Source organism: Erpetoichthys calabaricus, chromosome 9 (assembly GCF_900747795.2).
Source record: "Erpetoichthys calabaricus chromosome 9, fErpCal1.3, whole genome shotgun sequence".
Taxonomy (NCBI): Eukaryota; Metazoa; Chordata; class Cladistia; order Polypteriformes; family Polypteridae; genus Erpetoichthys; species Erpetoichthys calabaricus.
The window spans coordinates 93,229,622-93,253,850 of record NC_041402.2 but is presented as its reverse complement, the minus strand read 5'-3'; the positions used below and the strand labels follow the sequence as shown (position 1 = coordinate 93,253,850).

General features: G+C 38.6%; 1 protein-coding gene across 3 annotated transcripts in view; it reads left to right on the top strand.

Annotated features, from left to right (window-relative positions):
- The window catches only part of pex5 (peroxisomal biogenesis factor 5), an 89,811-nt gene that overhangs the window by 17,186 nt on the left and 48,396 nt on the right, over window positions 1-24,229 (top strand). For 2 of the 3 annotated variants that reach the window (XM_028809929.2, XM_028809928.2), the window contains exons 2-6: window positions 10,495-10,664; window positions 10,747-10,782; window positions 10,881-11,004; window positions 20,417-20,660; window positions 20,751-20,841. In XM_028809929.2, coding sequence (XP_028665762.1) covers window positions 10,527-10,664; window positions 10,747-10,782; window positions 10,881-11,004; window positions 20,417-20,660; window positions 20,751-20,841 — 633 coding nt within the window. In that variant the 5' untranslated portion in view covers window positions 10,495-10,526. Of the gene's footprint in view, window positions 1-10,494; window positions 10,665-10,746; window positions 10,783-10,880; window positions 11,005-20,416; window positions 20,661-20,750; window positions 20,842-24,229 lie in introns of those variants that run through there. The other variant, XM_051932126.1, reaches the window with a different exon arrangement.

Here is a 24,229-nt window from a genome sequence, read left to right as displayed (position 1 = left end):
GACTGGCATACTGCAACTTTTTTCTTTCATATGCCTCATCAGTAGCATCCACCCAAGGGACTATCAGCTCAACGATGAAGACACAATGGCAGGAGTAAGCCCAAAGGACCAAATCTGGGTGGTGCATGTGATTTCAGATGGGAAGGTGAGTCTCTGATTTAAGTCAACATGCATTTACCTATCCATGGTTGTACCAGAGAGAGAGAGAGAGAGAGAGAGAAGACCAAATATTAGCCTTTACATTAAAGAAAGTGGAATAATATACTGAGAACAAAGAATCAGAGGGGTCATCCTGTGGAATTAGACAAACAGCAAAAAATGTTATGCTAATTAATTTAGATCTTTTTATTTTCTGTCTGAGTTTGGATGGTGAATGAACTTGTGTTTAGTACAGCAGCTAAGGATGTGGATAATACAGTCATGTGCTGATTTAAGGCCAACTGAGTTGATGTGATTTGTACTTGCAGCCAAGGGCCACAAGAAAACAATAGGGGTAATGTTATATAAATTGCCAAAACTAACCCCATTAATAAATCTTTTGTTGTTGCTATCACTATTTCACAGGGTATCATGTTTTCTGACTCTTGTTTGGCCCTTTGAGGTTTGTTTAGATCAGCACTGCTCCACTTGGCTAATTCTTACACATTCAGCGCATGCCACCTACCTTACACCAGTTTTTCTCAACTTTTATGGTCTTGCAACCTAGTTTTGCATTTTTAAAATTCATTGACAACCCACTAGCAGCAATTACAAACTGCCCCCTTGGTGAAACAAGCTCACTTAGAAATAGGAAACATATTGCAAAGTGCTGCCAATCGCTTATGTCATCCAGGTTTCAAGCCAGAGGTTGAGAAACACTGGCTTATGTCACCCACTTGTGAACCAACAGCGACCCGTGACCCACTGGCAGTGAGACCTAGTGGTTGAGAAACCCCACCTTACACAAATCCAGTGTGCTTACACAGAGAAGATAGGTTTGTACTACATTGTACTGGCATTTAAAAGTATGTATACCAATAACCCACACCAGAGCCTATTTGGACTCACAGAGCCTCAGTTGCAATGACCTGTACACTTTGGGACAACATATGGACAAATCACCAGTCTTAAATGGTGCAGTAAGTTGGCATAACTGTAAAGTAAATATATATTTTAACAGCAAAAAAAGCTATTTATTTTAGTATTTTATAGTCTCTGAACAATAAGCCTAAAGAATTTAATTTTGTTAATAGAAAAGAACATAACACCTGTGGTCTGTTGTTTAATTATAAAAATACCAAAGTTAACACTTTAATAAATACCATAAGGCTTCTACATGTCTAGATATGCAGGTTAGTGTGTAATGTTTTTTAAAGGGATGAAGGAAAAAAAAGGAAATCGATATTGGAATAGGCCAGGGGTCTGCAACCTTCACTATGAAAAGAGCCATTTTGCCCCCTCTTCCTCCAAAGAAAAATAGTCTGGAGCCGCAAAACATAACACAGCTGATAAACTTTTAAAAGTTTTAATCTTTTTTAAGATTTTACATGTTACAACCACGGAATACAACAAACAGAAGTGCAGTGTGCATGTGTAGGGCTACTTTGAAATAAATTAAACTGAACTATGCAGGCCTATTTGGGTCCTTCCTATACCTGTGTAAAATTAAAATAAAAACTAGCCCACTTTAATATAAATAAAACATTTAGCTGTAGCTTAGCAGCTTTAAAAAAGTAAACATTAAATTCCATTTCAGTGTGCTGAATCAACTGAAGCACCTGAACATACAAAAAAACCTACATCAGCTCCGGGTCCGAAATGAATGTGTTTTGTTTTTCTGAAAAATAATAGCTTATTAAATGCTATTGTTGTCACCTGTTTAAAGTGACTTCTGTTTCTGAAGTTCGCTGCTGATCATCTCTATGTCGGGGCTGTACGATGTGACTTTGACCTTCACACAGGACTGCAGGCTCTCATGTGTGAGGCGGGAGCGATATTTGGACTTTATGAAGTTCATGCTTGAGAAAACTTGCTCACTTAAGTATGTTGAGCCAAAGATGGACAGGACTCCAAATGCATATTTTTTCATGTTCATATACGTTTCGGGAATGGCATTCCATGTGTCGAAAACAAATTTGTCGGGTTTGGGGAGGTTTTAAATATCACTCCATTTGTGCTCTTTAGTGAGAGTAGCCTTCTGACGGGTGACTTCTTCAAGATCCGCTGTCAGGCATTTGAACTTGGACACCCATAAATCTTTATCTGCTATGTCGTCCAGTTCAATTTCTAGATCGGGCTTACTCCTGTGAATGCGGATGTGTTCAGCAGGGATGGGTCGATGTCCAGGGGTGTGACAGGGAAGGAGAGAGTGTGTGTTTTTTCCTTTCTGAACTCACTGAATCTTTCTCTAAATGCAGCTTGCATTTTCTGAACAATTTCCCATTTGTTTTTAAAGTCGGAGAATAGATGCTCTGATATTTTTATGAACGATTCTTTCATGTATTCTCCATCTGTGAACGGCTTACCCCTCCTTACGATCTCTTGAGCTGCCACAAAACTAGCGGCTGTAGTTGACTGTGTAGAAGTGATCCACTTTTTGAAAGTATGTTTGCTCTGTTCAGCTTTCCGTTGCAGTTCCAAAATTGCTCTCTTTCGCTTATCTTCACTTAGGTATTTTTCAGTGAATGCTGAGGGCTTGTTTTGAAAATGTCTTTCAACGTTACATTTTTTGTTGTTCGATAATTTATCGCCACATATTAAGCACACCGGTAAGCCAGCGTCGTTGTCGGTGAAGGCAAATGCTTCTGTCCACGCAGAATTAAACTCTCTAAATTAGATGTTAAAATGTATAACAGTAATAGTAGTAGTAAATAAACATATATATATATATATATATATATATATATATATATATATATATATATATATATATATATATATATATATAAATACAAGTTAAATTAAGAAATTGCCATTATTCATTTTCATGGTTTTTATTTTTTTGTCAAGGCCAAAGGGAGCCACTACAAGGAGGCTGAAGAGCCGCATGTGGCTCCAGAGCCGCGGGTTGCCGACCCCTGGAATAGGCCAGTACAGAAACATGAAGTCAGTGGCCGTCTTCAACAAAAAAAAAAAAAACATGGTCAGAGCAACCCTATTGGCTAAACTCAATTAATCTGATATACAGTAAATAACAGAGTTAATGCTATGTAGTGAAATTAAGCTCCTTTGTCTTCATCTTATGGCTGCTCCCGTTAGGGGTTGCCACAGTGGATCATCTTCTTCCATATCTTTCTGTCCTCTGCATCTTGTTCTGTTACAGCCATCACCTGCATGTCCTCTATCACCACATCTATAAACCTTCACTTAGTCCTTCCTCTTTTCCTCTTCCCCGCCAGCTCTGTCATTAGCATCCTTCTCCCAATATACCCAGCATTTCTCCTTGGCACATGTCCAAACCAACGCAATCTCGCCTCTCTGACTTTGTCTCCCAACCGTCCAACTTGAGCTGACCCTTCAATGTACTCATTTCTAATCCTATTCATCCTTGTCACACCCAGTGCAAATCTTAGCATCTTTAACTCTGCTACCTCCAGCTCTGTCTCCTGCTTTCTGGTCAGTGCCACCGTCTCCAACCCAGATAACATAGCTGGTCTCACTACCGTCCTGTAGACCTTCCCTTTCACTCTTGCTGATACCCGTCTGTCACAAATTACTCCTGCCACTCTTCTCCACCCATTCCATCCTGCCTGCACTCTCTTTTTCACCTCTCTTCCACAATCCCCATTACTCTGTACTGTTGATCCCAAGTATTTAAACCCATCCACCTTCGCCAACTCTACTCCCTACATCCCCGCCATTCCACTGACCTCACTCTCATTTACACACATGTATTCTGTCTTGTTCCCACTGACCTTCATTCCTCTCCTCTCTAGAGCATATCTCCACCTCTTCAGGTTTCCTCAACCTGCTCCCTACTATCGCTACAGATCACAATGTCATCAGCAAACATCATAGTCCACGGAGACTCCTGTTTAATCTCGTCTGTCAACTTGTCCATCACCATTGCAAATAAGAAGGGGCTCAGAGCCAATCCCTGATGTAATCCCACCTCCAACTTGAATGCATCCGTCACTCCTGCCGCAGACCTCACCACTGTCACACTTCCCTCGTACATATCCTGTACAACTCTTACATACTTCTCTGCCACTCCCGACTTCCTCACACAATACCACAGCTCCTCACGAGGCACCCTGTCATATGCTTTCTCCAGGTCCTCAAAGATGCAATGCAACTCCTTCTGGCCTTCTCTAAACTTCTCCATCAACATCCTCAGAGCAAACATTGCATCTGTGGTGCTCTTTCTTGGCATGAAACCATACTGCTGCTCACTAATCATCACCTCACTTCTTAACCTAGCTTCCACTATTCTTTCCCATAACTTCATGCTGTGGCTCATCAATTTTATTCTCCTGTAGTCCTACACATCCCCCTTATTCTTAAATATCGGCACCAGTACACTTCTCCACTCCTCAGGCATCTTCTCACTTTCCAAGATTCCATTAAACAATCTGGTTAAAAACTCCACTGCCATCTCGCCTAAACACCTCCATGCTTCCATAATAGGTATGTCATCTGGACCAATGGCCTTTCCATTTTTCATCCTCTTCTTACCTGTCCTTACTTCCTCCTTGCTAATCTGTTGCACTTCCTGATTCACTATCTCCACATCATCCAACCTCTTCCTTCTCTCGTTCTCTTCATTCATCAGCCTCTCAAAGTACTCTTTCCATCTGCTCAACACACTCTCCTCGCTTGTGAGTATGTTTATATCTTTATCCTTTATCACCCTAACCAGCTGTACATCTTTCCCAGCTCGGTCCCTCTGTCTAGCCAATCGGTACAGGTCCTTTTCTCCCTCCTTAGTGCCCAACCTCTCATACAACTCATCATACGCCTTTTCTTTAGCCTTTGCCACCTCTCTCTTCACCTTGCGCCTTATCTCCTTGTACTCTTTCTGCATCTCTCGGACTATCCCACTTCTTCTTTGCCATCTTCTTCCTCTGTATACTCTCCTGTATTTCCTCATTCCACCACCAGGCTTACTTTTCCTCCTTCCTCTTTCCAGATGTCACACCAAGCACCCTTCTTCCTGTCACTCTTACTACATCTGCTTTAGTTTCCCAGCTGTCTGGTAATTCTTCACTGCCACCCAGTTCTTGTCTCACCTCCTCCCTAAACTCAACCTTGCAGTCTTCCTTTTTCAACTTCCACCATTTGATCCTTGGCTCTGCCCTCACTCTCTTCCTCTTCTTGATCTCCAGCGTCATCCTACAGACCAGCATTCTATGCTGCTTAACTATACTTTCCCCTGCCACCACTTTGCAGTCTTCAATCTCCTTCAGATCAACTCTTCTGCATAGGATGTAATCTACCTGTGTGCATCTTCCTCCACTCTTGTACGTATCCCTATGTTCCTCCCTCTTCTTAAAATACGTATTCACCACAGCCATGTCCATCCTTTTGGCAAAATCCACTATCCTCTGACCTTCTTCATTTCTCTCCTTTACACCATACCTACCCATCACCTCCTCGTCTCCTCTGTTCCCTTCACCAACATGCCCATTGAAATCCGCTCCAATCACCACTTTTTGTCCCTTGGGTACACTGTTCATCACTTCATCCAACTCACTCCAAAAATCTTCTTTCTCACCCATTGCACACCCAACTTGCGGCGCATATGCACTAACAACATTCATCATCACACCTCCAATTTCCAGCTTCATAATCATTACTCTGCCTGACACTCTTTTCACCTCCAAAACACTCTTGACATATTGTTCCTTCAGAATAACTCCTACCCCATTTCTCCTCCCATCCACACCATGATAGAACAATTTGAACCCACCTCCAATCCACCTGGCCTTACTCCCCTTCCATTTGGTCTCTTGCACGCACAATATATCAACCTTCCTTCACTCCATCATATCTGCTAACTCTCTCCCCTTACCAATCATACTGCCAACATTCAAAGTTCCTACCCTCTGTTCCACTCTCTTTACTTTCCTCCTCTCCTCCTGCCTCCAGACATGTCTCCCCCCTCTTCTCCTTCTTCTTCTTCGGCCAACAATAGCCCAATTTCCGCCAGCACCTTGTTGGCTAACAGTACTTGTGGCGGTCGTTGTTAACTCGGGACTCGACCAATCCGGTATGGAAATATGTATTGTTGTCCGCATATTGATTTGGCAAAATTTTACACCGGGTTGCCCTTCCTGACATAACCCTCCCCATTTATCCGGGCTTGGGACAGGCACGAAGAAACACACTGGTTTGTGCATCCCCTGTGGCTGGATTTGAAATAAGTTCCTTTGTAAAATTAATAAAACAAACTGGACTGTTCTGTGTGAGAATCTGTATGTCCTGTAACAGAGTGATGTCCCATTCTTGTCTAACTTTGCTTTATGTTTGATGCTGTTGGAAGTGGCTGTGGATGCAAGTTAAACAAAAAAATACATCTTTTTGTTTTGTTATGCCACATATACAGTAATTTTCAAATATCTGTAATCACCCAAACCTCTGCATGGTTTTTGATCAAAATTGATACTTTTTTGTTACTGTACCATTTAATTAATTAAAAAATATAGCCAAAACACCTTACCTGGCCACATGTTTTGGAAGTGCACCAAATTAACATTAACTACTTTTGTTCAAAATTATCTGACAGCCTTGGTGTCACAATCATTCCAAACCTATTAATAGCTGTGTCTAGATGAGCTTAAAGTGGAGTAGGACAAATTGATTGTAATTTCATATACCTCACTAGTAGCCCATAGACTTGTCTTGCTCCTTTGGAATAACCCCAGCCTACTTTTTATAACTTGGTGGGTAAAAGATGTTCTGAACTATTTGAAATTGGAAAAAAAATCAAATTTGCGCCTAGAGGATCCGTTAACATTTTAAAAAATGGAAAGATCTAATTAATAATATTTTACAATAAACAATTATATCGGGGACAAGAACATTCTCCTTACTTTGTTTATTCTTTGTCTTTGTTGTAAATTTTTGCCCTTGCTGTTGGCTGTCTTGTCTTTCTCTCAGGTAGGAGTTGAATTTTGTTTTTTGTTTTTTTAAGTTAAACTTGAATTGGTATTTAATGATATTTTCTCCATTGTTTAAGCTAGACTTGATTGTATGGAATGTTATGTTCTTGAAAAAACAGATAGCCAAAACATTCCTAATGTTGCAAATGTCTGTAACTGCTTGACATAACTGATTTTATAATTTGTTATTCCCATATTACTGCAAAGTCCTATTTTCTGCAGCAATTACCCCAGTGCCCTAATGGTAAACCCTGTTAGCTCATTGATATCCTATTTAAATGCTCTTGGTTATTAGAGAACCCTTTGTGGTCATGTTAGCACAGCTGAAGCCCATTATTCTGTTTAATAAAGCAAGTAAATTGTCTTTCCTTGAGTTGTAAAGTACGGACATTCTTAAGGTTCAGTTCTGGCTTCAAAAATGGCCAAAACAAAACTTCCTTTTCAAATAGGATGTTTGTTCCCTGTTTTGGAAAGTGAAGGTTATTCCATGCAAGAGATTTCAAAATAATTTATGATTGTATATAGAAGTGCCCACAACTGTCTTGGGAGAAGTTGGCAAACTGGATCTACTTCACTATTTCCCCATCTTCACCAGGTTAGCCACTTCACTCCCAATATATTATCGTAGAGCTACATTATGCAGTTTTAGAGAAATATTTTCTCCCTGCAATATCATAATTTTGATCAAAGGTGTGCAACATTTCTTTGCATGCATTTTTTTTGTCAGCCTTGTTTTGTTTGGAAACGTTCAGCCCTCTTTGTACATTCTCAGCTCTGTCTTGCATTGTCATGTTTATACTTTGTTGATCTGGCAATGACCATATGCTGTAAGTAAAGGTAGATAGGGTCATTTGCACATACCCGAGAGAGACTTTTCTGTAATGATTGTCTTTATTATTGGAAAAATACAAAAATGGAGTGATAAATGTTTGAATCAGAACTCTGAACATAGTTTAGTTGGATTTTTATCTTTCAAAGCAATTATTTTTTCAACAAGATGTAAAGAAAACAGAACAAGATGAAGAATTGGGGTTCTCATAGATTTCCACATTTAATAGCAACAATACTATGAATAAACAAAGCAAAAAAAAAAAAAACATAAGGAACAAAAATAGGTAATTCTGTGCCATCTTCAAATAGTTGTTCCGTTTGGCTAATGTGGCTCCAGCGGAAGTGGATCCAAAGAACACAGACTTCTAGCCATTTTCAGTTCTTTTATTGGGTTGGTACCAGAAGGGGTGGGGCTTCCATGAATGCTCAGAAGTACAGTAATCCCTTGCTATATCGCGCTTCGCCTTTCGCGGCTTCACTCCATCGTGGATTTTATATGTAAGCATATTTAAATATATATCGCGGATTTTTCGCTGCTTCACGGGTTTCTGCGGACAATGGGTCTTTTAATTTCTGGTACATGCTTCCTCAGTTGGTTTTCCCAGTTGATTTCATACAAGGGACGCTATTGGCAGATGGCTGAGAAGCTACCCAGCTTACTTTTCTCTTGCGCTGACTTTCTCTGATCCTGATGTAGGGGGATTGAGCAGGGGGGCTGTTCACACACCTAGACGATATGGATGCTCGTCTAAAAATGCTGAAAGATTATCTTCACGTTGCTATCTTTTGTGCAGCTGCTTCCTGAAACGACATGCTGCACGGTGCTTCGCATACTTAAAAGCTCGAAGGGCACGTATTGATTTGTGCTTGAAAAACAATCTCTCTCTCTCTCTCTCTCTCTCTCTCTCTCTCTCTCTCTCTCTCTCTCTCTCTCTCTCTCTGCTTCTGACGGACGGGGTGTGAGCTGCCGCCTTCAACAGCTTTGTGCCGCGGTGCTTCGCATACTTAAGCCAAACAGCCCTATTGATTTGTTTGCTTTTCTCTATCTCTGTGACAGTCACTGCTCCTGACACGCACTCCTTTGAAGAGGAAGATATGTTTGCATTTTTTTAATTGTGAGACGGAACTGTCATCTCTTTCTTGTCATGGAGCACAGTTTAAATTTTTGAATTTGTTTGCAAATGTTTGTTTGCAGTGTTTGAATAACGTTCCTGTCTCTCTACAACCTCCTGTGTTTCTGCGCAAATCTGTGACCCAAGCATGACAATATAAAAATAACCATATAAACATATGGTTTCTACTTCGCGGATTTTCTTATTTCGCCGGTGGCTCTGGAACGCAACCCCCGCGATGGAGGAGGGATTACTGTACAGTCAGTGCCCTTCTGTGGGCTCCTCCTCCACTTCTATTTTTGGAAGAGGAGGAGAGGTTAGAATCTGCATCTTGCCCAATTCCCCCCCCTTTCACCTGCTTAACTGATCCTCCAGCACATTCCGTAAAGCACAGGCATGACAAACGCAACAAATGGTATAGGTTAATTAAATGGATTATCCACTTCTATCTGGCTACACTCCAGAAAACTGTCAAATGGCCAGTTGTGTGTTTTTTTTTTTTTGTTTTTTTTTTGGGACAAGGTAATTCATTTATCTTGGTGGTGTTAGTCTCTACCTTGAAACTTATGATGGTCAAGCTCTGCATGCCTTTTCATTTTATCATTTTTTAATGGGTCATACTGAACATCTTTTTTTTAAATAGAAGGATAAAGGCAAACAAGATGTGATGGATGATGAAAAAGGAAAGGCAGATGTTTAAGGAACACATTTTTTTTTTTAATTCTGTTTCTGGCTTAAGGAAATAATACAAATGATCATAGATTTAATATATAGTAACAAATTATGCATAGACTCAGATTAACAGTAGTATAAACCAGTGTTATCCTTATCTGGAAAATGTGATATTATAATTATTGATGGGTTGAATAATTGCCTCATTCTCAAGGAAAAATGAATCAACTAACTATATGAGTTTGGTGAATGTACAGCAGGCATTAACATGTCATCTAAGAAAAAGGTTTTTTTTTTTTTTTTTTTTTTTTTAAATTCATTAAAGTGTGTGAAATAAATACAATAGCATGTGCCATACGGTAGAAAAATTTCACATAGCCATCATAAATCTAAAAGTATAAAAGTGTCATGAGATAATAAAGAAGTATGTACAACTGACTATAACATTTTATGTTAGTATCATGTGTTAAACCTTGTAGTGTTGAATAAGTGTTTAAAACAGTGTAAGAATTAAAAATGGGAAAAGTGAATAATGCTATGGAAACAATTGTGGCTGACAACATAGCACCTACAAGTTAAATGTAGTTTCTCTGGCTGAACTGAAAAAAACTGTAACAAAAATGAACAGATAAATGGATATGTGTATTGTTTTGCAGCATATGTGTAAAATAATGGTTCAGGAGCTTTCCTTTTAAAAATAAGTTTTTTTTTTTAAAGTTTGTGCTGGGGCATAGGGATGTTTTTTTACTATCTATGAAATTTGTTGAAGTTGCTAATGGTTTTTGCTTTTAATATTACAGGTGTGTGACTGGCTGATAGCAGTAGTGTGGCCATGGCAATGCGTGAGCTCTTTGATTCTGAGTGTGGGGGGGTGAACCCCCTAATGAAGCTGACCAGTCATATGACCCAGGACAGAGGTCTACTGCCAGAGGGTGCTGTGTGGGATCAAAGAGCTGGGGCATCTCCAAGTGTGAGTTTTTTCACAATGAAATTGGAATTTAAAATCTTTTTTTTCTAGTTTTAAATGGGTAAATATACTTTTCTTGCTTCAGATAGCAAAGCCAGTTGAAGTAGCCACAGACGATGAGGTAAGCAGTAATTCCTTCTCTGTTTGATCATCAGTTTTTTGGGTTTTTTTTTTTTTTTTAGCTTTTTCCCCTAGTTATTAATTTATTTCTGTTCTCAGCTTGTTAGTGAATTTCTGCAAGATGCATCCCTTATCCGTGCCCCTCACACTTTTAAAATGGATGACTTGTTGGCAGAGATGCAGGAGATTGAACAAGCAAATTTCCGACAGGCTCCTCAACGAGGTACATTTACACTACTTCAGCTCATTTTACATCTTTAGGATATCTGACACTTCTATTAAGAAGCAGCCCAGCATTTTGGTAGACGCATTAACAATTTTCATTCTGGTATTGCAAAGTCTGTGGAACACTGAAGCAATTAAAGTGAAGTCCTCTGACTTTTGTCTTTCCTTTCATGTTTATTTTTGGTTTTCCTCCATAACTTGTTAAGTTAACGAAGGCTTCTGCATAGGAATCTCCTTTAAGAATATCTATGGGTTTTACAAAGTTATTATTTCCACACAATTTCTCCTTGGCCAATTACTAGTAGCTTTAACTTAACATCATTCCTTTTTTATTCTCATTCAATGAAATCTATGGCTAAAGGAAACTCCTCTATAATAATATAGGTTGTTAAAAACTACAATCAGGACTTAAAATATACTGTACTAGACCTAACTATATATTGGTAATTAAAAATTATGTTCAGAATAATGAGTAATACCCTTTGTTTAAATAATGTTGAAAGAAGTAATGTAGATTTGTTTTGAAATATGTTTTAAGCCAGTACACTAAATAATATATAGGATCATTAAGTTGTACATCATAGGACCCACTGTTGCTTAGTTTGTATGTGTTTATTTGCAAATATACAAGGAGCATATTCATTTTCTTCAGCTGTTTTGATAAAAATCTACAGTGTAACTAAATTTCTTTTTTTGGCTTAGTATAATGTACAGTTATAATTTCACAAGTTTACTTTTAATTACTTTTTTTTTTTTTAAATCAGCCAGAAGAGCTCATCATCCTGAAAGCCTATATATTGAACCACCTTCTGTTGCAGATAAACTTATTTCAGCTTTAGTTGAAGTCCTACATTGTTTAATTTATTGAGTTTATTGCTTAGTCTGAGAGTAGAGTGCCCTATTGAGAGCTAGTTTCTGCTTTGAAATTAAAGTGTTGTTAGTAGAGACCAAAACCGAAGATTTACAGAAAATGTTATTTTTGGCAAAGCCAAGTTAAACATTTTTAATTAGTGCTTTAAGCCCTGTCGTCATATGAGAGAGTGTCCACAGTTTGGTCATACAGTTGTACTTTAAGTAGGGTGAATAAAAAAAAAATTAAACATAAAGGAACAAACTTTAGTTGTTGATTTCATAAAAAGGTTCTCTGAAGAATGTCTATAATCTCCCAATCCTTCTAATACTGCTACTTCTGGTGCTGAGCCATTTCTGAGTGCATACTGTAAGATTACATTAGGGCTGCAACAACTATTTGTTACAATCAGTGATAATCGATTATTAAAAATGTTGGCAATGAATCGCTTTCATCAAATAGTTGGTTATGTCAATTGTGGCACATCACAGTCTTCATTTAATTTTCTGTGCATTTGGAAAATGGCAATTGTAAGCAAGTGACAGGGAAGAGAGGATGGCCTAAGACTTCCAGAGTTTGAAAGCACTTTACTCTTAACTGGGGGGTTTCGGAGGGGGTAGCAAAATACCTGTGCTTCGCAGCAGCGAAGTACTGCTTTAAAATTTTTATTAAGAAGAAAAGTAAACCATTTTAAATATACCAATAATTATTTGTTAAGAATCTCTTTGTATACCACATTGTTAGTTCGGCCCTCCGGTTGTAATATGACGAAGCTGTGTGCTGAACTTACTCCTGAGCATGCAACGTATAGTTGGCCATATGAAAAGCAATCTTGCCTGAAATCAATGCCAGCCTTTTGTAGGGTCTGTCCCCGAGACTTATTAATTGTCATTGCGAAGCAGAGCCTTGCTGGAAATTGGAGGCGTTTGAATTGAAATGGGTTTCATTGATAACTTTGCATCCAGCTTTTGAGAGTTTAAACATTCATAAACATCAAAGTGTCCACTACACCAATCGTCACTGTGAATCTAAGATGTTTAACAGGCATTGGCGGTTGTCCAAAGGTGTAAAATATTTGGCCATTTCAGTACACCTGAAAGCGACAACCAAACAATTCAGCGGCAGCCATCAACTCACATGCAGAACCATAGGTGAAGGGCTTAAGCATTTCACTTTTATGGTGCTCCTGTGTAGTATAATTATCTCCTGTACCGTCATCAGTCCACACCTTGAACCTGTCCTAGTCATTCAATACATAAGACACAATGTTCCTCCGGATATCAAGAGTGAGCCTGATATGGCCGTGCGATATGTAACACAGAGAATGGAAAAGGCAGTCGCCATCTCTGGGCATGGAAACCACTCGGTAAGTGACAGTTCTTTGATCGATGGTGATCACCCCGTTGGACATGTTAATGGGGGTACGGTTGGAACAATAAAGGAAATGGGTACCTGAACAATGTAAACTAAGTCTAAAATAACTACACAATAACTATAATCATAATAAACGAACAATAAAACAGCGGAGAAGCCGTGGATTAAATAAAAAGGCTGCAGTTATCAGCAGGGAGACGTGAATACCGTGGCGAAGCAAGGAAGGGAATGAAGAGACCAGAGCAACGGAAGGCCTTATATAGGCAGGCAGCCAGCCAACTACGTGGGAGGCATGGGGATGGGGGACCCAACGCCGCCTCACACGGCGACTGAGCTGCAGGCTATGGACGTATATATGTAAGTAACTAGGATTCAGTTAGCGTTGGGAACCCGCGTACCAAATTTCTTGAAGATGGGCCCATAACTAACAAAGACCGTTGGTAAGTTCAATATGGCAGCTGACAATGGCGTCATACCACCGAAATAAGTACATACTTCGGTTTCGGTTAGCGCAGGGAAGCCGCCTACCAAATTTCGTGAAGATGAGGCCATTAATAAAGTTTAACATGGCGGACGTTGTCGACCGTTATGATCGTTACGCATAGAATTTCAAAATGAAACCTGCTTAACTTTTGTAAGTAAGCTGTAAGGAATGAGCCTGTCAAATTTCAGCCTTCTGCCTACACGGGAAGTTGGAGAATTAGTGATGAGTGAGTCAGTGAGAGATTTGCCTTTTATTAGTATAGATAGATACTGTAGATATATGACCACAATGTTTGCTAGGTATAATGACTTGACTTTTGTTTTGTAGTAAGGAATAATCTGAGTCAAACTTCACCCTCTACAATGCGAATAAAACTACTAATGTGACACAATTTGATTGTAGGCGATCAAAAATTGTGTCTTTAGCTACTAGCTTGTAAACATTCACTTGCCATATTAGCTTTTTTGACGTGGTCACTTTGCTAAATTATGGTGCTGCATTACATCCTTGCAAACAAATATAATGTTAGCATGTGCGTGTTTACAAAAACTGCTTGTAAAGAAATGAAAGTCCCTGTCTGAGCAGAAAACTGTATTCTTCACTCTCGGATGCAAAGAAAATTAAAGAAGTTGGCACAGTACAGACAGAACAAAGCAGTGAGTGCAGTGGTGAATCCTGAAGCACATCAACTGCGACTGAAAAGCATATAATACCCATCCGGGTGGATGCGTAAAAGTGCCAGAATAGTTAACTATTTGACTTCAACTACTTTTTATACAATCAAGAGGAAGATGTTGTGATGCAGAAGGACTGCTGCAGCAAACCTAGTTTAGCAGGTAAAACAGATTTTGCGGCAGGATCATACAGTTTCAAATGTGAAAATCTAACCGCTCACTCGCAACAGCAAATGATATGCAGCATGCAGGCATAGTGTGTTGGCTGCAAGAAAACATGCCAAAGAATCTGCAGTGGTAATAGACTTCCAGACCTAAATATGCGAAAACAAAGTAATTATCATGCAAAAAAATATGGACTTTCAGGTAAAATAAGCACAGCATATTGCATAGCAAAGGAAAAACCAAGCTTCACACAAAGGAAAGTACTTGTTTTGTTGCAAAAGCAGAATAGTCTTTATATTTCTCCAACATATAACAATGATGTCTGTTGTGCAAAACTAATTTCAAACATTGCTGCAGACTTAACAAGAAAAAGAAACTAATAAAGTCATGATGTTACAAGAGACTCTTCTGTGGTGGAATATTTTGGTTTTCGGATATTTGCATGCTGCTTTGTCAGTAAACTATCCCTTTCATAGGGTTAAGAATAATATATATTATATAAAATATATGTCTATACTAATAAAAGGCAAAGCCCTCACTGACTGACTCACTCACTCACTCACTCATCACTAATTCTCCAACTTCCTGTGTAGGTGGAAGGCTGAAATTTGGCAGGCTCATTCCTTACAGCTTACTTACAACAGTTAGGCATTCATTTCAAAATTCAAAGCGTAACGGTCATAACTGGAACCTCTTTTTTTGTCTATATACAGTAATGGACGGCAGCTCGCTGGCCGTGGGAGGCGGGGTTGCGTATCGCGCCTCACACATAATCACGTGAACTGACTGTGAAGGAGAAAGGACGGCCTTATATGGCGTTCGTTTATAAAACAGCGGACAGGCTGTGTAAAGGCAGCTTCACAAAAAAACAGATCCTTAACAAATTGTTATTGGTATATTTTCCCTCAGTTTAAAGGTTTTCTTTTCTTCTTAATAAAAATTTAAAAGCAGAACTTCGCCGCTGCAAAGCGCGCCTGACTTTATTGAAAAGAAACTAAACTTGCAGCGCCGCCGCTATTCAATGACACTTGCCTAACGCCTGACTTTATTGAAAAGAAACTAATCTTGCAGCGCCACTATTCAATCACGCGCCGCTATTCAATGACACTTGCCTAATGCCTGACTTTATTGAAAAGAAACCAAACTTGCAGCGCCGCCACTATTCTATGACACTTGCCTAACGCCTGACTTTATTGAAAAGAAACTAAACCTGCAGTGCCGCTCTTCACTGACGTGCCGCTATTCAATGACACTTGCCTAACGCCTGACTTTATTGAAAAGAAACTAATCTTGCAGTGCCGCTATTCAATGACACGCCGCTTACGCCTGATGAGCCAAGAATTAGGGCGAAACACGTGTCGCGTACTCTTAGCATTATTTGACAGTAAACTATTTTCAACCATTCTATGATCTGCTTCTCACAACTGAAGGCACCGTGGCTGATGTTAGCTGACTTGCTGGCCAACCATAAGCGTTACCTGGTAGGTAACCACCCATACAATCAGATTGTGATTCAGACTACGAATGCCATGAATGTAATTACCCCGATCTACATACTAGAGAAAACCTCAATGAAGAAGAAACAGTGTGTAAGCATACATATTAACACATGTGCAATTAAACGTGTGCATTTACGGGGTGATTTCTCAGGCTTAAAAGCTCGCCTTTTATTAAAAAGGTAAATGCAAACTGTTTTCATTCTGAAGGGCACAAACCACGTTGGATTTCAGCCATTAAACGCGCAAAAATGTCGGTACACCAGATAAATAAGCGCAACATATTATCAGTTGTATTGTATGCTTACAATACATACAGAAATGTGTTAATCGTTAACTAATAGTATGGGATGGTGTTTTTCGACTCGCGCCTTGATTTAAACGATTGCATGTCTTGGTGGGTTTGCGTAGCTTATTGTCAATATCTTTACACCTGTTTTTAAGACTTATTGATTGAAACAGGCTTTCACGAAAAAAGTTAGGGCTTTGCTACAGGATACACCCTCCACAAGTTAAGGAAGTAAAAATAAAGGTATATACAGTGGTGTGAAAAACTATTTGCCCCCTTCCTGATTTCTTATTCTTTTGCATGTTTGTCACACAAAATGTTTCTGATCATCAAACACATTTAACCATTAGTCAAATATAACACAAGTAAACACAAAATGCAGTTTTTAAATGATGGTTGTTATTATTTAGGGAGAAAAAAAAATCCAAACCTACATGGCCCTGTGTGAAAAAGTAATTGCCCCCTGAACCTAATAACTGGTTGGGCCACCCTTAGCAGCAATAACTGCAATCAAGCGTTTGCGATAACTTGCAATGAGTCTTTTACAGCGCTCTGGAGGAATTTTGGCCCACTCATCTTTGCAAAATTGTTGTAATTCAGCTTTATTTGAGGGTTTTCTAGCATGAACCGCCTTTTTAAGGTCATGCCATAGCATCTCAATTGGATTCAGGTCAGGACTTTGACTAGGCCACTCCAAAGTCTTCATTTTGTTTTTCTTCAGCCATTCAGAGGTGGATTTGCTGGTGTGTTTTGGGTCATTGTCCTGTTGCAGCACCCAAGATCGCTTCAGCTTGAGTTGACGAACAGATGGCCGGACATTCTCCTTCAGGATTTTTTGGTAGACAGTAGAATTCATGGTTCCATCTATCACAGCAAGCCTTCCAGGTCCTGAAGCAGCAAAACAACCCCAGACCATCACACTACCACCACCATATTTTACTGTTGGTATGATGTTCTTTTTCTGAAATGCTGTGTTCCTTTTACGGCAGATGTAACGGGACATTTGCCTTCCAAAAAGTTCAACTTTTGACTCATCAGTCCACAAGGTATTTTCCCAAAAGTCTTGGCAATCATTGAGATGTTTCTTAGCAAAATTGAGACGAGCCCTAATGTTCTTTTTGCTTAACAGTGGTTTGCGTCTTGGAAATCTGCCATGCAGGCCGTTTTTGCCCAGTCTCTTTCTTATGGTGGAGTCGTGAACACTGACCTTAATTGAGGCAAGTGAGGCCTGCAGTTCTTTAGACGTTGTCCTGGGGTCTTTTGTGACCTCTCGGATGAGTCGTCTCTGCGCTCTTGGGGTAATTTTGGTCGGCCGGCCACTCCTGGGAAGGTTCACCACTGTTCCATGTTTTTGCCATTTGTGGATAATGGCTCTCACTGTGGTTCGCTGGAGTCCCAAAGCTTTAGAAATGGCTTTATAACCTTTACCAGACTGATAGATCTCAATTACTTCTGTTCTCATTTGTTCCTGAATTCTTTGGATCTTGGCATGATGTCTATCTTTTGAGGTGCTTTTGGTCTACTTCTCTGTGTCAGGCAGCTCCTATTTAAGTGATTTCTTGATTGAAACAGGTGTGGCAGTAATCAGGCCTGGGGGTGGCTACGGAAATTGAACTCAGGTGTGATACACCACAGTTAGGTTATTTTTTAACAAGGGGGCAATTACTTTTTCACACAGGGCCGTGTAGGTTTGGATTTTTTTTCTCCCTAAATAATAAACACCATCATTTAAAAACTGCATTTTGTGTTTTCTTGTGTTATATTTGACTAATGGTTAAATGTGTTTGATGATCAGAAACATTTTGTGTGACAAACATGCAAAAGAATAAGAAATCAGGAAGGGGGCAAATAGTTTTTCACACCACTGTATTTCTGTTTTATTTAAACCTTTTAAGTTCGTATGCATAGCACCATTTGGCTGTTTTAGTTTTTTTTTCTTTCTTTAGTAATATTTAATCTCCTTAAAGAAAAACAACATATGCATTTTACTTTTTTTGGTATCTCTTTAGCAATATTTTAGTGTAAAAGGATAACCAGTATTTAAACCTTTTATGTTACTTTATAAAGTTATTTTACACGATGTTGAAAAATTAATAAGAAAGCTACATATTTTGGCAGCTGCTGCTTTAATTTTCAATGAAATGAAAAAAGCTCTCCAAGAGAAAACCTCAATGAAGAAGAAACCCTCATTTATAAAGGTTTGCTGCAGATGACTTAACTGAAAATAAATTAATAGTTCCTATGTGTATAATACATATTTATCTATTTGACTTATGCGTTTATTCCATCAACTTGCAACATCTGAGGTACAATTTGTTACATTACTTTTGTTTTTTGCAGCACAGGCAGGTGAAGTGACTTCCTCAGGGTCACACAGTGGTGTCAGGTACCAGGATTTGAACTGACAAGTTCCGGGTTTGCTGAAATATTACTGAAGAAAGAAAAAAAAACGAAAACAGGCAAATGGGGCTATGCATACAAATGTCCATCCATCCATTATCCAACCCGCTATATCCTAAATACAGGAGCCAATCCCTGCCAACACAGGGCACAAGGCAGGAAACAAACCCCGGGCAAGGTGCCAGCCCACCGCAGGGCGTACACACCCACACACACGGGACAATTTAGAATCGTCAATGCACCTAACCTGCATGTCTTTGGACTGTGGGAGGAAACCGGAGTACCCGGAGGAAACCCAGACAGACACAGGGAGAACATTCAAACTCCACGCAGGGAAGCGAACCCGGGTCTCCTATCTGGCACCTTTCACTGCGCCACCATACCGCCCGCATACAAACTTAAAAGGTTTAAATAAAACAGAAATATATACCTTTATTTTTACTTCCTTAACTTGTGGAGGGTGTATCCTGTAGCAAAGCCCTAACTTTTTTCATGAAAGCCCCTTTCAGTCAATAAGTCTTAAAAACAGGTGTAAAGCTAAACTTGCAGCACCGCTATTCAATTACACTTGCCTAACGCCTCTCCTAAGGGGAGATACTGTGGGATCTGGGCATCAGTCAAATCACCAATCACAGGCCCGATTAGAAAGCGGGAAGCTGTGATTTGTCGTCTCCCTCCCATGTAACAATCACAGCCCGTGTTACAACGCACTATGTATGTATGTATATATGTATATGTATATATATGTTTACATAACCTCGTTAACACACTACTTCTCCGCTGCGAAGCGTGGGTATTTTGCTAGTATATATATACATATATATTAAAACTTATGTTTAATTTTGAAGTTGGTTCAATGTGATTCTGAATACAAATTATAAGTTTATTTAACTATTGGATTTTTCTTTTAATTTTGTATACAGTTTGCATGTGTGTTATTTGTGGATAACAAATTTATATTTTGGGTGTAACAAATATCCTGTTTATTAAATCTGTAACACTGGAATAGATCATCTTTAAAAACTGAAACAGTAATATGTAGTTCTATATTGTGATAAGTACTGAGATTGATTAGAATAGCCAAAAATTGTATGTTCTGTTTTTCCCAGCTCTTTAATGATCAGAAGATTGGGGAGTAACATTAAAATTATACTCGCCAGTGGCGATTCTGTCTTTAGTGTCTCTGTAGAGGGTTGTAATTATTAATTTGTGTTGAATCATGCAGTATTTTGTGGAAGCAGTTATCAATTGGTAACTCAAAGAAACAATGAACATAACCTTAGAACAAGTTGAGTATGAATTTGCCCATTTAAATTGTTGTTTTTGCTATATAAATTTTTAAAATAAACTGTTTAAAATTTCTATAAGTAGGTCATTTTTTTAAATACTTTAAAACAATTTTTACAAACTTATTTTGTGGTGAAAAGTTCCATTTCATGCACTGCATTTATTTAATTTCAAATTAAAATCTGTACTTTTTTTAAAATTCAAACTAACTGATTAATCAACAAAATAATTGTCATATTAATCAATAATCAAAAGTAATTGTTAGATGCAACCCTAGATTAAATATAATGCAGATAGGTTGGCAGATTGCAGGAATTTATTGTTGAATGTTCTTTGAGTAACTGGTGTATGAAAGTTTATTTTTTTCCATTGTTTCCAACTATCCCTACAGCACCAGGTGTAGCAGCTCTTGCTCTCTCAGGAGACTGGGTTAAAGAATTTCTTACAGCAGAATCGCCTACAACTGGTCAACCAATCTTGGATCCAACAGAGGCAGACTGGACAAGAGAGTTCATTGCAGATCCTGCTGATCCAGCTGCTCCTGTACGCTGGGCAGAAGAGTATCTGGAACAATCTGAAGAAAAGCTGTGGCTGGGTGGTTTTGAGAAAGAAGATGAGACAGCTGATAAAGCTTGGTAAATAATCACATTGATTTATTAAAGACCTGTTTGTTCAGTGGATATTTTTGTTTTGTCTCAGTTTATTTTTTTTCTCTCCACTTTAAGGACAGAAGAATATCATGCATCTGATGAACTTCGTGAGACAGCCAATGAACTACTTGAGAAAGTAGACGATCCAAAACTCCACAATTCCAAGGTAAGCTGAAGGATAAGTAGTATTTTTGAAGTCAGTTATTTTTTCACAATCAAAGCACATTTGTTTGCTCCAGAAACCTTTTCAGTTAAGTACAATTGTACCTATAAATTAAAGCAATTTCCCCTGCAAATTACAGTTGTGAACAGTGGGCCACCAGAAGAAATGTGAAATAGAAACTTAATAAATGACATCCTCTTTAAAGTGCCACAGTTTTCATGTTTAGAAAGCATGCCTTCTGAATTTTGAAAGTACTTTTATGACAACAAAACAAAGTCAGTAGTAATTAACTTTTATCACTGATTCTTGGCAGTATTACTTCAAATGTATGATAGATGTACACATAGATAGTATGTCCCAGGAAATTTAAAGTTTTACTGACGCTCAAAAAATATTATTATAAAAAAGCCACAAACCACTCAAATACACACAATGCAATGCAAAAAAAAAAACTAAACTAAATGTATGACTTATCTAATGATTAGAGGCAGTTGCAGTGAGGTGTTATGCAGATTTATTGCTATTGATATGAAGGAGCCACAGTAGCATTTCTTCAGACACTTCTGCTGAATAATGTGTTGGCTGAAAGTCCTTAGTGTTAGTGTGTCAAAGAAAGGATGTGTAGCATTGTTCATAAAGGCCCTTGATTTTGTTTTCAGTCACTCTCCCACTACTATCTTCAGCAGGTCAAGAGTACATCCCATAAATGAGCCTACCTTCTTAAATCAGCTTGTTGAGTCATTGGGCCTCTATTGAAGTGATGTTACATGTCCAACACACTATATCTTAGCAAATTGCACTGGCTTTCACAGAGTTAAAAAACATGTAAAAGATGTCATTACTCCCATTAACACTAGAATTACCAAAGCCTACGAAAAAACTCATAGATCCGTCCCACCTTAAATCGCTTCACACCTCTCAGTCAGCGTCTTTTGTCCTGTAAATGTGTCGATAAGCAGCAAGCAGCCTATCACATCCCCCCCCACCGCCACACAGTTTTCTCAGCTCAAGTCTGTTTACCTGCGTGTCAGTTGCTTAGAGTTGTATAGAGTGAGAAGTCAAGCAAAATGACACCTTTTATAAATACTATATCGTTATTTGGAACACATGCATTTCATGTTTATGTAAACACATCGTTAAAACAGAAACGTTTTTCATGTTTTAGTAATAATTGACAAAATCTAGACATGAAGTGCATAATGTGTGAAGCCTGAAGTCCAAATATCAACTAAGCACTTTCACAAATGATACAAATATAACAGAACAAGTGCTCTTCTATTCAAGACTATAACTGCAGAAAAAGAGCCCACGTTATGGTGCGATATTGACACGCATTTGCTACGACCGCTTCGGTGGCACAACGGTATCAGCTATTGACTGGTAATCAAAGCTTCACGGGTTCGACCTCGGATGAGTCCGTTTTGAGAAGTGAGCTGCTCTTATTTCTGCTATCTTAGAATAAAAACATACATTTGACTTCAGTCTGTAATAGCCAGTGTAAATTTATGATACTTGTAAAGGTTAGCTTTCTGCAGTTATAGTCTTGAATAGAAGTGCACTTGTTCTGTTATATTTGTATCTTTTGTGAAAGTGTTTTTTTGATATTTGAACTTCAGGCTTCACACCTTATACACTTCATGTCAACATTTTGTCAATTATCACAGCAGCATATCACATCATCTGTAAAACACGATGGAGGCAGTGTGATGGCTTGGGTGTGAATGTCTGCCAGTGGCACTGGGACACTAGTGTTTATTGATGATGTGACCCAGGACAGAAGCAGCCGAATGAATTCTGAGGTGTTCAGAGACATACTGTCTGCTCAAATCCAGCTAAATGCAGTCAAACTGATTGGGCAGCTTTTCATGATACAGATGGACAATGACCCAAAACATACAGCCAAAGCAACCCAGAAGTTTATTAAAGCAAAGAAGTGAAAAATTCTTGAATGGCCAAGTCAGTCACCTGATCTTAACCAAATTGAGCATGCATTTCACTTGTTGAAGACTAAACTTCGGACAGAAAGGCCCACAAACTAACAGCAACTAAAAGCCGCTGCAGTTAAGGCCTGGCAGAGCATTAAAAAGGAGGAAACCCAGCATGTGGTGATGTCCATGAGTTCAAGACTTCAGGCTGTCATTGACAGCAAAGGGTTTTCAACCAAGTATTAAAAATGAACATTTTATTTCCAGTTATTTAATTTGTCCAATTACTTTTGAGCCCCTGAAATGAAGGGATTGTGTTAAAAAAAATGCTTTAGTTGCCTCACATTTTTATGCAGTCGTTTTGTTCACCCCACTGAATTAAAGCTGAAAGTCTGCACTTCAACTGCATCTGAGTTGTTTCATTTAAAATTCATTGTGGTAATGTACAGAACCAAAATTAGAAAAAAGTTGTCTCTGTCCAAATATTTATGGACCTAACTGTACTTGTGGAAAGTTCTCCCGTGGATAAGTCAGGGCTTGATTTTACCATATAGTTTCTGGTATTTTATAATGTTGGTTGTATAAGTCGAATGCAGAAAACTCACGCTATTGGTCCAAGTGATTGTTATATGCTAACGCCCACCTTAGAGAGTAACCACTGAGCACACTGCCTTTTTTTTTTATTCTATGTATGGTGCCTACATGAACACACAACAATACCCAAACTATTCCTGAAGCAACATTTGCACTGTTTTGTATTTTTTTTTTTTGTATCTCACACCCTCATACACCTTTATCGTAAGAGCATCCCTTAAGTACGATGCAGCATTCGATCAGAAGAAAATATGAAGTTGGTTTTAAATTAAAAGTCGTTGAAGTGGTGAGAGAAATTGGTAACTGCACTGCTGCAACAAAATTTGATGTGTCTGAGAAACTGATACGAGATTGGAGGAGGCAAGAAGATGTAAAAACAAAATAAATAAATAAATTTAAGTCTCGCATTTTTTCAATGCCATATAAGTCGAGGTCTGATTTTATGATCGATTTTTTTCGGGTTTCAAGACCCAACTTATACACTATAGTAGATGTGTATAATTGGCACAAAGCAATTTGTTTTTTGCAGCTCACAAAAAACAAGCCTGTTCTCATGAAAGTTGTTCACTTGATCCTTCCAGCTTTTGTTGTTTCTTACAGTTTAATTTGGATAAATGGAAAATGTCTCCAGAATGCTATGATTTTCATAAAATGTCACCAAAGCTTGCATATTGTAATCTTTTTAGTTAGCCAATAAAAGGTGTCATTTTGCTTGGCTTTTCTCTACATTCATAATGGCTAACACGGTTCAACACTCTAGTACTACTTATCAAATAAATACTAACTACTGTATGTTAGTTCACAAAAATATCAGACTTCAAAAGTTATTAATTTATGTTGTAAATGACGTATACAACATTGACCAGAGATAG